Source organism: Protopterus annectens, chromosome 8.part0, assembly GCF_019279795.1.
Source record: "Protopterus annectens isolate FY-2018-M chromosome 8.part0, PAN1.0, whole genome shotgun sequence".
Lineage (NCBI taxonomy): Eukaryota > Metazoa > Chordata > Ceratodontiformes > Protopteridae > Protopterus > Protopterus annectens.
In genome coordinates, this window is record NC_056741.1 from 260157514 (window position 1) to 260171466 (window position 13953).

General features: G+C 40.1%; 1 protein-coding gene across 2 annotated transcripts in view; it reads left to right on the forward strand.

Annotated features, from left to right (window-relative positions):
* DENND4B (DENN domain containing 4B) overlaps positions 1 to 13953 on the forward strand; it is a 2518380-nt gene that overhangs the window by 2175350 nt on the left and 329077 nt on the right. For both annotated transcript variants that reach the window (XM_044079736.1, XM_044079737.1), the window contains 2 exons: positions 4570 to 4821; positions 5628 to 5745. In XM_044079736.1, coding sequence (XP_043935671.1) covers positions 4570 to 4821; positions 5628 to 5745 — 370 coding nt within the window. The remainder of the gene's footprint in view (positions 1 to 4569; positions 4822 to 5627; positions 5746 to 13953) is intronic.

Genomic DNA, 13953 nt, shown 5'->3' on the forward strand with positions numbered 1-13953 from the left:
CAGGATGTGTGAACAGTATTTAGGCTTTTTTTGATTTTGTTAGCAGAAAGGAGGGTGTTTCAGAGAGAACATCTTGTATTTAGCTGTATGACTGAGCTAAGAACTCAGAATGTGTGAACAGTATTCAAGCTTTTTTATTTTGTTAGCAGAAAAGGGGGCATTTCAGAGAGAGTCTTGCATTTAACTTGGTTCCTGAAGTGAGCACGCAGTGTCCTGTACCAGTGTGAAAGAAGCAAATTCATAGTTTTGGATTTGTCAGTACCAAAGGGAAGGCATTATTTGATGGGTTTGATAATGAAACACTGCAGTGGTAAGATGACTTCTTTGGATCTTGAATTTATTTCTTTGGAAGTTAACTGGGCCATATATACGGATTTCCTTACTGGTGAGAACATGATCAAATGAGAGAGAGTTGGCTACTTAAGTACTCAGCTGTCTTATTGGCTGTCTGAAGAGGAGTACCCCTTACAACATAAGAGGTGGGAGAAGCTTTTTGTTGAATAGTAGTGTGCACTTTCTTTTAGTTTGAAACCTTTTTTTAGTTCCCCAGGTATGTGCGTATTCCGACCTTTTCTAAGGCAGTTTAGTATTAGTGTTTAAGTGGATACCAGTGCCCCACCCTACAGGCATTAGCAGACATTGTCAACCATACTTCTGGGATATTGGCTTGGATCTCCGCAAAATAAATGTAAAACAGGAGAGACCCCAGTAATGGTCCTTGCAGTATCCTACTAGTTACAGTTTTACATTCACAGAAGGCACCAGCAACTTTCCAAACCTGCCTAATGCTGTCTCCAACATTCAGACATGCCTCCAAGAAGTATGGTGGCATAGTACAAGTTTGGGGATTGAAAAAAACATCTCTAAGTAGTATATAACCTTTCCCAGCTAGGAAACCTAACAAATGTGCAATAATGTCCCGAGTGGTTAGCACTACTTAGGCTGCTTTACAGTATGCATCACTGGCCTGACTACCAGTTTGAGGCAGTGATTCAGATGCTTTTTGTTCTGCTATAGCCACTGCAAGTAAGACTCCTGAATAAACAGTAAAACTCCATACATGTTCACTGCTGCCCCTAATGGAACTTTCTCAAGGCTTATACATAATACCAAACCTAGATATTTTAAACTTGTATACTGTTTAAATGAAAGCTCGTCTAGTTCAGTTGGTAGAGCATGATGCTCTGTTCCCCAGTCATGGGTTTGGGCTCCATGTTAGGTGAGTGCCTTTTGGTCCTCTGTGGTTGGACTACTCGGAATTGCAAATCAGCACACTGGTTTAGAGACATTTTAAACTTAAATCAACATTTTTTTCTGAATATCTCTCTACAGCAGGGAAGTAAAAAGTATATTTTGCTTGATTTAGTTTATTTCTGTTGCTGGAACGGTTTTGAGGCATTAAAACTCTAATAACTGCACCTTTTTTCTTTAACTAAAACAGTTTGTCTAGCCTTGTGTTGGGGCTAGTTTGGAAAGTATAGCACTTATTCTTGTGGGACAGTGTTAATTGTTACCATTTTCTAACTGTTTAAGTGCCATTGTCTCTTACAAAGTTCTTTCCTGGTTGTTTCTCTTGTTTCTTTTGTTTTATTTAATTATTCTTTATATTGAGGCCAAATGCTGAGTCCTTGCAAGAAATGCAGTATTTATAGTTGAATAGTGGATAATGAGCACATTTTCATTTTTCAATTCTCAATGCCAAGATTCTAAGTCGAAGCCGCAGTGGTGCAGTAGTTAGTGTTGTCGCCTCACAGCAAGAGGTTATCCCGTTCAATTCTCTGCTGTTGTGCCTTCTGTGTGGAGTCTGCATGTCCTCCCCGCGGTTGAGTGACATTAAAGACATGCAGGTAGGTGCGTGCGTGAATGGGTGTGCCTTCTTTGAAGGTTGGGCATCGGGCTGGCAACTTGGCAACATTAAAAAAAAAAAAAATCCACTGCCAATCATTGGCAGACCAGAGTTCCACTGTGGTGACCCCTAACTGGGAAAAGACGAAAGACATTACTAGTGCCAAGATTCTAAGTAGCAAAAATAGTAAACTGCCAAATTTTGAGGCACTGCTGCATATGGAGCATTTCAAATGCAAAGAAAGCACTCCCTCCATCCCTGGACTTTGCCCTCACCATGATTTCAGGAATGGTGGAAACTGTGGGGGTGTTTCCATATTTGTCAAGGGCTTTGTCTTATCTAGACTGATACCCAGAAACCCACTAACCAAGGCCCTAGAACTTCAATTTACCCTGGACAAGACAAGTTTCCAACTTGCAGCATGCTACAGAACCTTCTCAGTATCACCAGATGATCATGTTAGATTTCTGGAAACTTCAGAAGAAATTCCTAAAAGCAGTTAACTGCGTAATCTGAGATGACTTCAACTACTCAATAAAGTTTGCTTAGAAATTTCTGGATTTGTTAAATAGGAATTCCCTGACCAAATAGCTAGTGAACCCACTTGAGACTAAACTATTTTGGATCTGGTCCTCAGTAGTTTTGCCTGTACAGGTTATACCACCATAGTCTGCAGGTAAGGTAGACCATAAACTTGGAGATTTGCTCTCAAAACCACCGTCTTCCCCTGTAACCAACATCTCCATATTTAAGGACGACTTTGGGTGAAAAGTATGCAGTTTTTAGATGAAATTTGAAAATTTACCTATGACACCACTACTGACACAGCAGGCAACTTCTCTTAATTTCACTTAAACAAAAGTATTGAACTAGCAGTCCAGTTAGAGCCAAATACAATAGGAAATTTAATCCCCTCCAGTGGTCAAGTGGCGTAACTTTGTAATGAGGGAAAAATGCCTTAAAACCTACAATAAGGTGAAAACGTCTCAGAATATGGTTAAAATGTTACCATGAAAATGAGATGAACTAGAAGGACCAGTAAAGCAAGGAACAGAGATTGGCTTCTGAAGGAACAGGTAACTACACATCCATCTTTCTTTGTTAGACAATAAAGGAATAACATTGGACATTGCTCTAAATTTAACTTGAACAGTACCACTCTCTGAGCCAATGACATTACAAATTTAGTACCATACAAGTTCTGTTCAAACTTTACCCTCAAAACACCAATTCCAAAACCAGTCACCATACATTCTCTTGCCCTGCGTCATTACTGAAAAACATGTCCTTAAGGTGTTATTGAAAACCAAAAACTCTTCCTCCATGCGTCCTGAACAAAACTTACCCAAGTGCTTATTAAACAGTGTCCGTCAGGTTCTTGCAGGACCTCTCTTTAAATTTTTTTAACCTTAACCTAGCCGCAAGCTATGCACGCAAGTCTTGGCACAATGCTGTGGTGATGCTCCTCCTCAAGGTTGGCCCTGCCCCTGACCCTAGGAATAAGAGACCAGTTAGCCTTTATGCATATGATCTGTAAAGCAATAGGTCATTTGACTCTGAAAGTTAAGGCTATTAGCTGTAGTTCCTGTGGTAGGTATAATGTTTGATTTCCTCGGTCCTCATTTGCCTGCTGTATGACCTTGAGCAAATTTGTTAACCAGACAATGCTCCCGGGTTTATTTTGTTTTCCTGATGCTGCAGCTTAGAATAAGCTGCCTATAACATTCAAGTGTACCAGAAACTCAGAGTCTTATGCTGTGCTGATAACTTGAGGCCTGGTAAATCCTCTGGTAAATGTATGTTCTCCAAAGATAAGATGTAGACTTGAGTGTGGAATATCAGCTTATTTTGATTACTGTATCCCAAAAACTCTCTCCACTCTTGGTCTTGAACATACTTTTTCATGAGAGGCTTCCTTTTAATAGCATCTGACCAGGTGTATTACATTTGCCTATCTACTGCAAGCTTTAATTACCATATTACATAGTGTATGTGCAGAATAAGCTGGCTGTTACATATATGGGTGTGTGTCTGTGTGCCTGTGTCTATGTCTGTGTCTGTAGGGATCCCCTTCAGTTGATCGATCTTCCAAAATGCCGTACATCATATGGCCGAGACCATATAGCTGACATTTCAGAAGGTCGAAAGTAAAATTGAAAACAATTTTTTTTGCAGGGAGTTAAGCCCCCAGATTACCTGCTAATTAAATGTACCAGTTACAAGATTCCACTACAATGAGGAAAACTGCAAATTTCCTGTTCTGCAATGTACATCGATCCTCATTCACACTGTTCGACCTTCTGAAATGTCGGTCATATGGTCACGGCTGTATGACATTCGGCATTTTGGAAGGTTGATCAACTGAAGGAGCTCCATACATATATGCATATATACACATACATACATATATACACCTATATGTATACACACACACACACACACACACACACTTGTATGTCTTTGCATTTGCATACCTACCATTGTGTACATACCCGATGACTTGAATGCTAGTGTTGGCTTGGAGTGGTCCTAATTAAGTAGCTAGTATAAAGACAATAGTTTATATAGTGTAACCTGCTGGTTGAATAAAATCTGTGATCTATTTTTAAGATAGGTACCTAACATTAAAGGTATTTTATTTATACATGGCATATGTTTACACAGAATTCTCAAAACACTGGAATATTTTCATCTTATTCTTTTTTTTTCTTCCCACTTGTTAGTTTTCATGTGGTCAGGGACCAAATTCAGAGCAGGTAAATGTTCCTTATCTCAGCCCACTGGTACTACGCAAAGAGATGGAAAGTTTAATTGAAAATGAAGGAGATGCTGTCCTTTCAGAACCTAATCTCGTAGACAACCACTCAATCATATTTTGGAACTTAGTTTGGTATTTTGAGCGATTGTCATTGCCCAGCAATCTGCTGCAGCTTGTTATTGCATCGAAACACCTCAAGCATGCTCCACATCCACAGGTAAGTAGAAAGCAAAATTAAGATGTGACATTCTGTATTCAGCAGTGGTATATCCTTGCTGGAAGGGAACCTACATTAGTGATATTGGGTGGGGGCAACAAAGTTGAAAGTGTGAACAAATTGCTTTTGAATTGGAAAGATGAACATGCACTGCGAATTTCTGCTTTAAGTTAGGCTATATGACTAAATACATGGTATAATACAGCAGTGCTAGAATAATTGAGAGCAAATGTATATCAAACAGTGTTTCATTTCATTGTGAGTGAGAGTTGTATCTCTCTTCAGCAATGACATTGGTTGTGCTACATTTCTGAGATGCATGGTAGGAGAAAGTTATATGAGTTATGAAAGGGGAAACAAAATGGTCTCTGTCTGTCTTTTATATGTTGAGCCAAAAAAAAGCATTGCTAGTTGATATTTCACTTTTGGAAATAAGTAGTTGCTTCAGGTATTTAAGGCTGTGTTTTGTCAGTTGCTTTGTAGATTGGTACTGTTGAATTTGAAGTAGACTTTATAGGGAAGCTGCATATAGACAGGAAGCCATTAATATATGCAGTATGGATTGGTATTTTTTCCCCATTTTTGTGAAAGTGGGAATGAGTTGAGAACATAGTCTTATTTTCCAGTATTGTCACTTTTACCTGAGATATTTCGAGTTTGTAGCATTTGTAATTAAGACTTGGCATTCTGCAACACTTAGCAAGAAAGGTCACTGTTAGAGAAGAGTCGAGGTTGGTAGATAGAGCATTACATTAATTTGCCATCCTTCAGTGGACAGTATCTTAACACGAAATTGTTTATTTTAGGTTCTGCTTTCCTCCACAATCCAGGAAAACTCTCCTGTTAACGTCCGCCTGTTGTGGGATGTTCTGTACCCCAATACTGATCATTGGCCACCGCTGTACTTTCTGTGGAGAATTCACAGTGAGTAACTGCCGGAAACAGTTTTGACATTTTCTGTTGTCATTTTTAGACTTTCTACCTGCTTTATCTTTTGCTAATTGTCAAACATATTATACTGTAACATAAAGGTAGTGCTAATGGTTGACTTGATGGCTATGCCACTGTCTGACTAACTGCGTGTATTATTTGACTTTTTTCTTCTCTTTCTTCAGAGAAAAAGTATTCATTTAACAGAGTACAGTAAACAGTTTTTCTGTACGTTTATTAATTTATTTATTATTTATTTTATTTTCCATTTGTTGACCGGGCTAGTCTAACTGGATGCATGTCCATTTTCAGTAGAGGCCCGGGGAGATAAGCTCCAAAACAGATACATGAAAAACTTAGCAAACAAAAAAAATGACTAAATAGCGGCATTCATTATATACAATGCATATTCCAGGTTACAACAGAAAAATGACTAAATAGCAGCATTCATTATATACAATGCATATTCCAGGTTACAACTGAAAATTCTGTGAGGACAAAAAAAGAAGCACTTACAGTGCAAGAATGCATATACAATACAACATACAGGTATAATACATAAAAAGAAATAAAGTCAAAAGAGAAGACAGGTTAATTATATTAAAATAAAGAAATTCAACAGTAGAAAGTATTTACAGAGGTTGGACACAGTGTAGTTTTGGAGGGAGTCTTTGTTTATAGTCAAAAAGTAATATATAACAGTTCAGATACCCCTTCCCCAGACCCAAATATTCCAGATTCCGATTTAGCTACCCAATTTAACTCTTTTTTCATTGAATCTATTTCTAAATTAACCTCTTCATTTTCTACCACTGCGCCGCCCAAAAAAATCACTCTTTCTACTTCCTTTCTCATCCCCTCCCTTCTCTATGGAGCTCCACTCCTAACTAATCTACAGTCCTCTGTAAAAAACAACTCTCCTCCTGCTACAACAAAATTGCCAAGTTTGCTACTAGCCATAAGTCATCAACCCACCACTGTCTCTCTCTCCAAAAACTAAAATGGCTAGAGCTACCTAATCATCTAACCTACACAAAATTAACTCTAGCCCACAAACTCATTCTCAACCCCTCCCTTTGTCCCTCACTTTCTTCTGCCTTTAAAATGCATCTGCCAAATAGAGTATTAAGGTCTCATAATCAAAATCTATTAGTAGTGCATAAACCAATTCATCCCCCTGGTAAAAACCTACTATCCTACGGCCCAGCACACCTTTGGAACTCCCTTCCACCTTCCATTCGCACAACCCCTAACCATTTGATTTTCAAAAGATTTCATTCGCACCTAGCATCCCAGTGGGAATGTTCTTGCTCCCATCCCACATAATTAACTCTGGCTACCTCATCTTCCATCCTTCCCCTGCTTCTCCAGTAATTATTCCTTTTTTCCCTAACACTCACACTCTGTTTCCTATGGAATTTGCAAAAATGTACTAGTCTGATATAATGTACTAGACTGCACTTCTTAAGTTTATGCATCGTAATATGAATTTACTTCCAGTATTACTTTGTTAGTCTGTATCATCTATATAATCCATCATAAGTATACAGAATTTCTAATGTATGCTGAACTATTTTGTAATTATTTGCTTGAACGTTTTGCATTGTATAACTATCATTAATAACCTACTGTATTGAGATTGTTATGGAGCTTTTCTACCCAGGACTTCATTGAAAACGGGCTCATTTTGGCTCAATGGACTATCCTGGTAAACCAACTGCAAATAAATAAATAAAATAAAATTCATGAGTAGTCTGGGATAGGCAGAGCTAAGTTTTAAACTGATGGATCGATGCCTAGTCATGTTTAGTACAGGGGCACAACCAGTATGTTCTAAGGTAAAGTTTCAGTCTGTTTTTGAAGCGTGATAGAGAGGGAAGAGAGGAAGGGTAACTGGGGAGAAGATTCCAGGTTTTTCCGACAGCATTGGAGAAGAGAGAATCCCCAGCCTTGTTGTTAGGTTTAGAGGTGTGTAGAAGATGTTTGTGTGAGGAATGCAAGGACTTCAGGTTTGTATATGGGGTGATGAGGGTAGATAGGAGTACTGGAAGGTTTATAAAGAGTTTTATGGGCAATGGTTAATTGATGGAATTTAACCAGGTTTTTTTAGCTCCAGTCGTCCTAGCTGCTTTATATTTATGCAATGGTGGGTTCTGTAAGGGTTTCCTGTTGCAAATCTGGCAATGTTATTGTAGGACATTTCCAGTTTGCTGAGGTTATGTTTAGATAGCTTAGTAAAAATGGGTGAGGCATAGAGGAGTGTAGAGATTAGATGGGTGTGAGCTATGGTTGTTCTGGCTGTGGGGGAAAGGAAGGGTTTAATCCTATAGAGAGAGCCAAGTTTTTTGTTGACAGTTTTTATAGCATTGTTGATATGGATGTCAAAGTTCAGATTGTTATCAATTGTGATACCCAGTAGTTTGGTGGTTTGGTCTGGTGATATAATGGTACCATTGGTGAATGTAACCGAGAAATCAAACGGAGAGAACTTGTGAGTAGGATTGAAGAGGAGGAGTTTAGTTTTTTTTTGGGGTTCAAAAGAAGGCAACGTTGTATGAACCATTGTTCAACTGTGTTAAATACCTTCTGGGTAAGAGAGTGAAGTTCAGATGTGGATTTGGCTGAGCATATAAGTGAGGAGTCATCAGCATATTGTATGCATGTGGCTTAGGGAATGGCTAGATGAAAGTCATTAATAAATATGGAGAAGATGAGAGGTCCTAGTATGGACCCTTGAGGGACACCTAGGGTAACCGGTTGGAGGGTAGATAGAGTCTTATGCCAAATTACTGCCTGTTGTCTTTTATCAAGGTAGGACTGGAACCATTTTATGGAAGGTGCATCTAATGATAGGGATTTGAGTATGTTGATGAGAATCTGATGATTAACAATGTCAGATGCTTTGGACAGGTCAATAAATAGTGCTGAGGAAAGGTTATTAAGGTTGCGTTTTTTGTTTATGCAATCTGTAAAGGAAAGGAGGGCAGTGGTAGTGCTGTGTGAGGGTCTGAAACCGTGTTGACAGCTGGAAAGTAAGTTATTTTGGGTTAAGTGGTCAAGTAATTGCCTGTGGATGCATTTCTCCATGATCTTTGCCAAAGTAGAAAGAAGGGCAATGGGGCGGTAGTTGGAGAGCTCAGTGGAGTGCCCAACTTTATGGAGGGGGATAATATGAGAGACTTTCCATAAGCTAGGTATTTGACCTTCGGTAATAGTCCTCTTGGTCAGAATGGAAATGGGATATGCTATATCTTTGGCTGATAGCTGTAGAAATTCAGCAGGTAGTTGGTCTGCTGAAGCGAGAGCATGGTTTTAGTTTTTGTATAAGGGTTAGAATATATGTAGTTGGGACAGGTTGAAAATGAGAAGGAGGGGGTGAGGATGAGTTATAGGAAGGTGAAGTGAAGCCATTAGGTGATAGCTGACTAGCTAGTGTGTGGATAGCATTAGAAAAGAAGGTATTGAATGTATTGGCTGTATTAATGGGATTATTATGGTTAGTATTTTGAGGGTTAGGTGTGGTAGATTGACCTGGGTGGAGTAATTGGTTAATGCTAGTCCAGAATTTTTGTGGGTTGTTTTGGTTAGTTTGTTGAAATTGTAGGTAGTAATTTCTTTTATCAGAGAGAGTATAGCTTTCTTAGTGTCATTTCTTAACTGTCTAAAGGTTTGTTGGTCAACAGGGTTTTTAGTCATTCTCCATTTGGCTCAATGTTTATTTCTAAGATGCATTTTGTGTTTGGTTACTTTTGAAAGCCATGGGGCAGACTTGGTTTTAATTCTAATGAATCTGGTTGGAGCATGGTGGTTAAGAATGGCAAGGAAGTTAAAGTTAAAGTAATTGATGGCTTCTTCTAAAGGGAGGTGTTTTAAGGGAGACCAATTGCAAGCTCTTTTCGAATAGCTCAGGGTTAAAGTTTGTGATATTGTGTCAAATGTCTTGACCACGTCAAGGTAGGTGGTATGCATTTTCTTACCCTCATCAATGGTCTTTGTGACCATCTCAAAGAAGTTCACCAGATTGAGCAGGTAGGACCTGCCATTGACAAACCAAACTGGATTGGGTCTGGAGTCTAGAGATTTCCTGTGTCATTAATCGGGTCCAAGATTATTCTTTCCCATAGCCTTAAATATGGGGCTAGTCAGACTTATGAGTCAGTAGTTCCCTGATTCTATTGATAGTCCCCCCCCCTTGTGCAGATGGATGACTGTCTTCCACTCTACTGGAACAAAGCCTGTTTAGAGACTGTGGTTAAATAGGGATCAGAGTGGGTCTGCCAGGTCATGTTTCAAGCTAGCCCCTTGGGATTCTATAAGTGCCTATTGATGCCATGTTTCTAGCTTTAGAGGGCACAGTGATGACCTGCTCTTTTGTGATAATAGGCAAAGAAAGGTAGGTGAGGTATTTCATGGGGAGTGATTGGAGGTGATGAAGGGGGTAAAATCTGAGCTGAATTTATTGGCCAGCAGGATTGTTGTTTCTTCCTGCTTGAGTATAGGTAGTGCCTTTCATTGCCAACTCAGCACATTGTTGAGTGTTTCCCTTAAGATTTTGGACATAACTAAAAAATGCTTTGGGGTTATCCTTTGCTTGGGAGGGTATTTTAGTTGCGTATTTAGCTTTTGAGAACTTGACTGTTTTCCTGATTTGCCTGTTGAGACGAGGGATTTTTGTTTATGTTGTGCACCCTCCCACATGCCTCTAGACAGGAATTTCTTCCTTCTATTGTATAATCTATTTATGCCAAGGGTCTGTCACTGTGATTTTTTTTTCTGACTAGACATGGGTTTTGTTCAGTCAAGCACTGCCATTTCTATGCAGTTAAGTGGTTGTACAAGGTATTCGTGTATACTTCTGCATAGGCTTTCATGTTTTTGGGGTTAGGGGAGCTTTAAAATTACTTATGCTATTACTTAATAGAGGGCAATTTGCATTGGAAAAGTTCTTTAGGGTTTTAGGGATTGATGTATGTTCTGCTGTTATATTTATTCAAAGGAGACCTATTTATGATCTGGTCTTAAAAATGAGGAAATTATACTGGGGGATGTGATGCTCTACCATGTTTGTGATTACTCTGTCAGGGATATTTGAGCCCTCTAGTGAGAGTGCAGACCAGCTATTCCAGAGCATTTACATAGACAGAGTCCATGAATCTCTGAGCCTGCATGATGTTTTTCATATTTCACTGTTGCAGTCATTACATTTGGGTTATCTGCTTGCAGTAGCCCTCAGTCAGCCTGTTTAACCAAGTCTTGGGTCCTGCGTCAGTTGCTGTCCCTTCTTCCATGACGTCAGGTGTATAAAACATGCAGCTGACACCATTACATCAGTCTTTCTTGCCGTGTGGTACCCGAAGCAGAAGCAGTTCACAAGTGCCGGTCGGCCGACTCCTGAAATTTTCATTTTCGAGTTTCAGAACCGAAGTCTTCAACTAAAGCTAAGTACCCCGTTGGGGAAACGTTTTCTTGCTCCTTACCGATGTCAGTAAAAGTTAATAATTGCATTACTTGTGGAAAGCAAATACCTTATAAAGATTTTCATTCGTACTATATTCCTTGCCTAGGCCCTGACCACGACGTACCTTGCTGTTGGTTTTGTTTTTTATTTAATCAGCACACTATCCGTCATAGGTATTTTTTGCCTCTAAATATTTCGGTTCTCGGTTTAATTATCCAGAAATGTCAGTTAGCCATCCGACTACCGGGATTTCAAAAAAACACAAAGATAAAGACAGAGACAGGCCGCTGAGGTCCAAAACTGCCGACGACGCTTCTCCTAAGCCAGTCGCCAGTTCACCGGTACTCAGTGAGGTGCTTTCACAGCCCCTGATACCCACTGCTTCTGATTTGCAGGTCTCTACTGAGACCCATTTGGAGTCCGGTATGCCGCGAGATGCTTCAGCTATGGAACCCATGAATATCTCTACCTTGGATGGGTCTGAAGCTGCTGTGCAGCCACCGGCTTCTGAGGGTGTATTCAGGCCTACGGACTTGCATATTAAACCGACGCCGCCGCCTTCATTTAGGCCTAAATCTCAAACCATGCCTAAATCTCAAACCATGCCTAAAAAAACAACGCCCAGGCCACATGCTCAGGCCTCTGTGACTAAAAAACAAATGATAAGAATGGCTGAAGGTCTTATAATTCTAATCAGGGAAAGCCAGCCTCCCCTTCTAAGAGACCTAGGACTGAAGTTGTTTATGAATCTTCTGACCAGGATTCTGATTTTTCTGATTCCTCTGATGATCTGGATTTGCCCTTATCTACTTATGAGGATTCTGATTCAGAGGACTCTATTCCCTCTGCTTCCCCTCCAGAGGATTTTTCTTTTGGTGAAACCTTATATACCCTAAGAGAGCATTTCCACTGGGAAAGCCAGGATTTTTCTGATTCAAAAAAGAGGCTTAGGGATTTCTTACTCCTGCCTCAGCATAGGCCTTTAGCTATTCCTCCTGTACTAGACATTGTTGATGATGCGTTTTCAGAATCTAATTTGGCCCCTGATTCTTTGCCTCCTGCTCCCAGAAAATCTGACAGATATTACAGGGTTCCTGATTCACACAAGTTCCTTTTTAAAAATCCTGTTGCGGATCCAGAGACTATTTCACAGGGACCCAATGGCATTAAGGCTTCTACTGCTAAAATCCTACCCCTTCTGATAGAGACTCCAAGGCACTGGATAGATGGTGTAAGAAAGTTTACACTTCTGCAGCCTTGGCCATTAGGGCTTTAAACTGCCAGTTTCATATGTTATCAGTATCAGCAACATGTTATTGGATTGCTTAAACAGAAAATTATGATTCCTGACTGTGTGGAAAATAAAGAATTACAGGATTTAATGCATTCTGCTGAACAGGTTGGAAAACATACTTTGCAATGTGGATTTGATTCAGTAGAGGCCTCTTGCAGGGCTGCTGTTACTGGGTCTGTGCTCAGAAGGCTTGCTTGGCTTAAGGAGCAATCTTTTCCTGACCATGTTAAAGCTAAATTGTTGGATGCTGCCTTAAATCAGGACTGCCTGTTTGGCAACAAGGCTGAGGAAGTTCTTAAAATGATGGAAGATAAGCTAAATATATGCATACTGTTAAATATTTCTTACAAGTTCAGCCTCCTAGATTTAGTAGGCACTGGCCCTCTAAGAATTGGTCCTTTCCAGCCCCTTCAAGGTCTTCTCAAGCCAAACCCAGACACAGCAGAAACCCCAGGTTTCAGTCCCAGGGGACACACAAGACTAAGCAGTGGGGGGGGTTCCCACACCAAAATCAGTGAGTAGTAAGACTCCCCTCCCATGGAAAACTGTTTCAATGACTTGCTTTTAAAACTTCCAAGCACTTCCCATCTGAATGCTCTTTTAGGCAGAAAGATTGGTCTGCAGGTCAAAAACTGGGAACTCATTACCCAGGACAAATGGGTTTCAAATATAATGTCCCAAGGATACAGATCAAGCGGGGGTGGTAAGATCTACCCCCAAATCAGTGGGCAGAGGCCCAAAATCAAGTACTCTCTCTCTTAAGCATGAAGGCTATTCATTTGGTACGAGAAGAGGAAAAGGGACAAGGTTTCTATTCGAGACATTTTCTGGTACCCAGAAAAGGCAATACATGGTGTCCTATCCTGGACCTTTCTACTCTAAATACCTTTCTGGTGATTCCAAAATTCAAGATGCTGACTCTTCACCAGCTGCTTCCTGTGCTAGGCAAAGATGCATGGTTGTCAACACTAGACTTAAAAGAAGCATACCTGCGCATCCCTATCAGGAAGTCTTGCAGAAGATGCCTATGCTTCAAAGCAGGCTACATGCACTATCAGTTCTCTGCACTGCCCTTTGTCTTATCTACTGCACCCAGGGTATTCACAAAGTGCCTAGCTCCAGTCATTGCATTCTGCAGGCAAAGAAATATTCAGATATATCCATACCTGGGCGATTGTCTAATTCAGGCAGAAAGCCAAGGACATACTTTTGAATCATCTGGCATTTGTTCAAAGGGTACTGACTTGTCTGGGGTACACCATAAATGAAAAGAAATCACACCTGGTGCCCTGTCAACAAATTATATTCCTGTGAGCAAGCTTGAATACAACTTCTCAGATGGCTTTCCTCGTGACAGAGAAAAGGGACTCATTTGACAACCTACTTCAAACAAGTGGCCACCAAACCCAGTTATCTGCAAGGCAAATACTGCAAGCCTTAGGGTTCATGG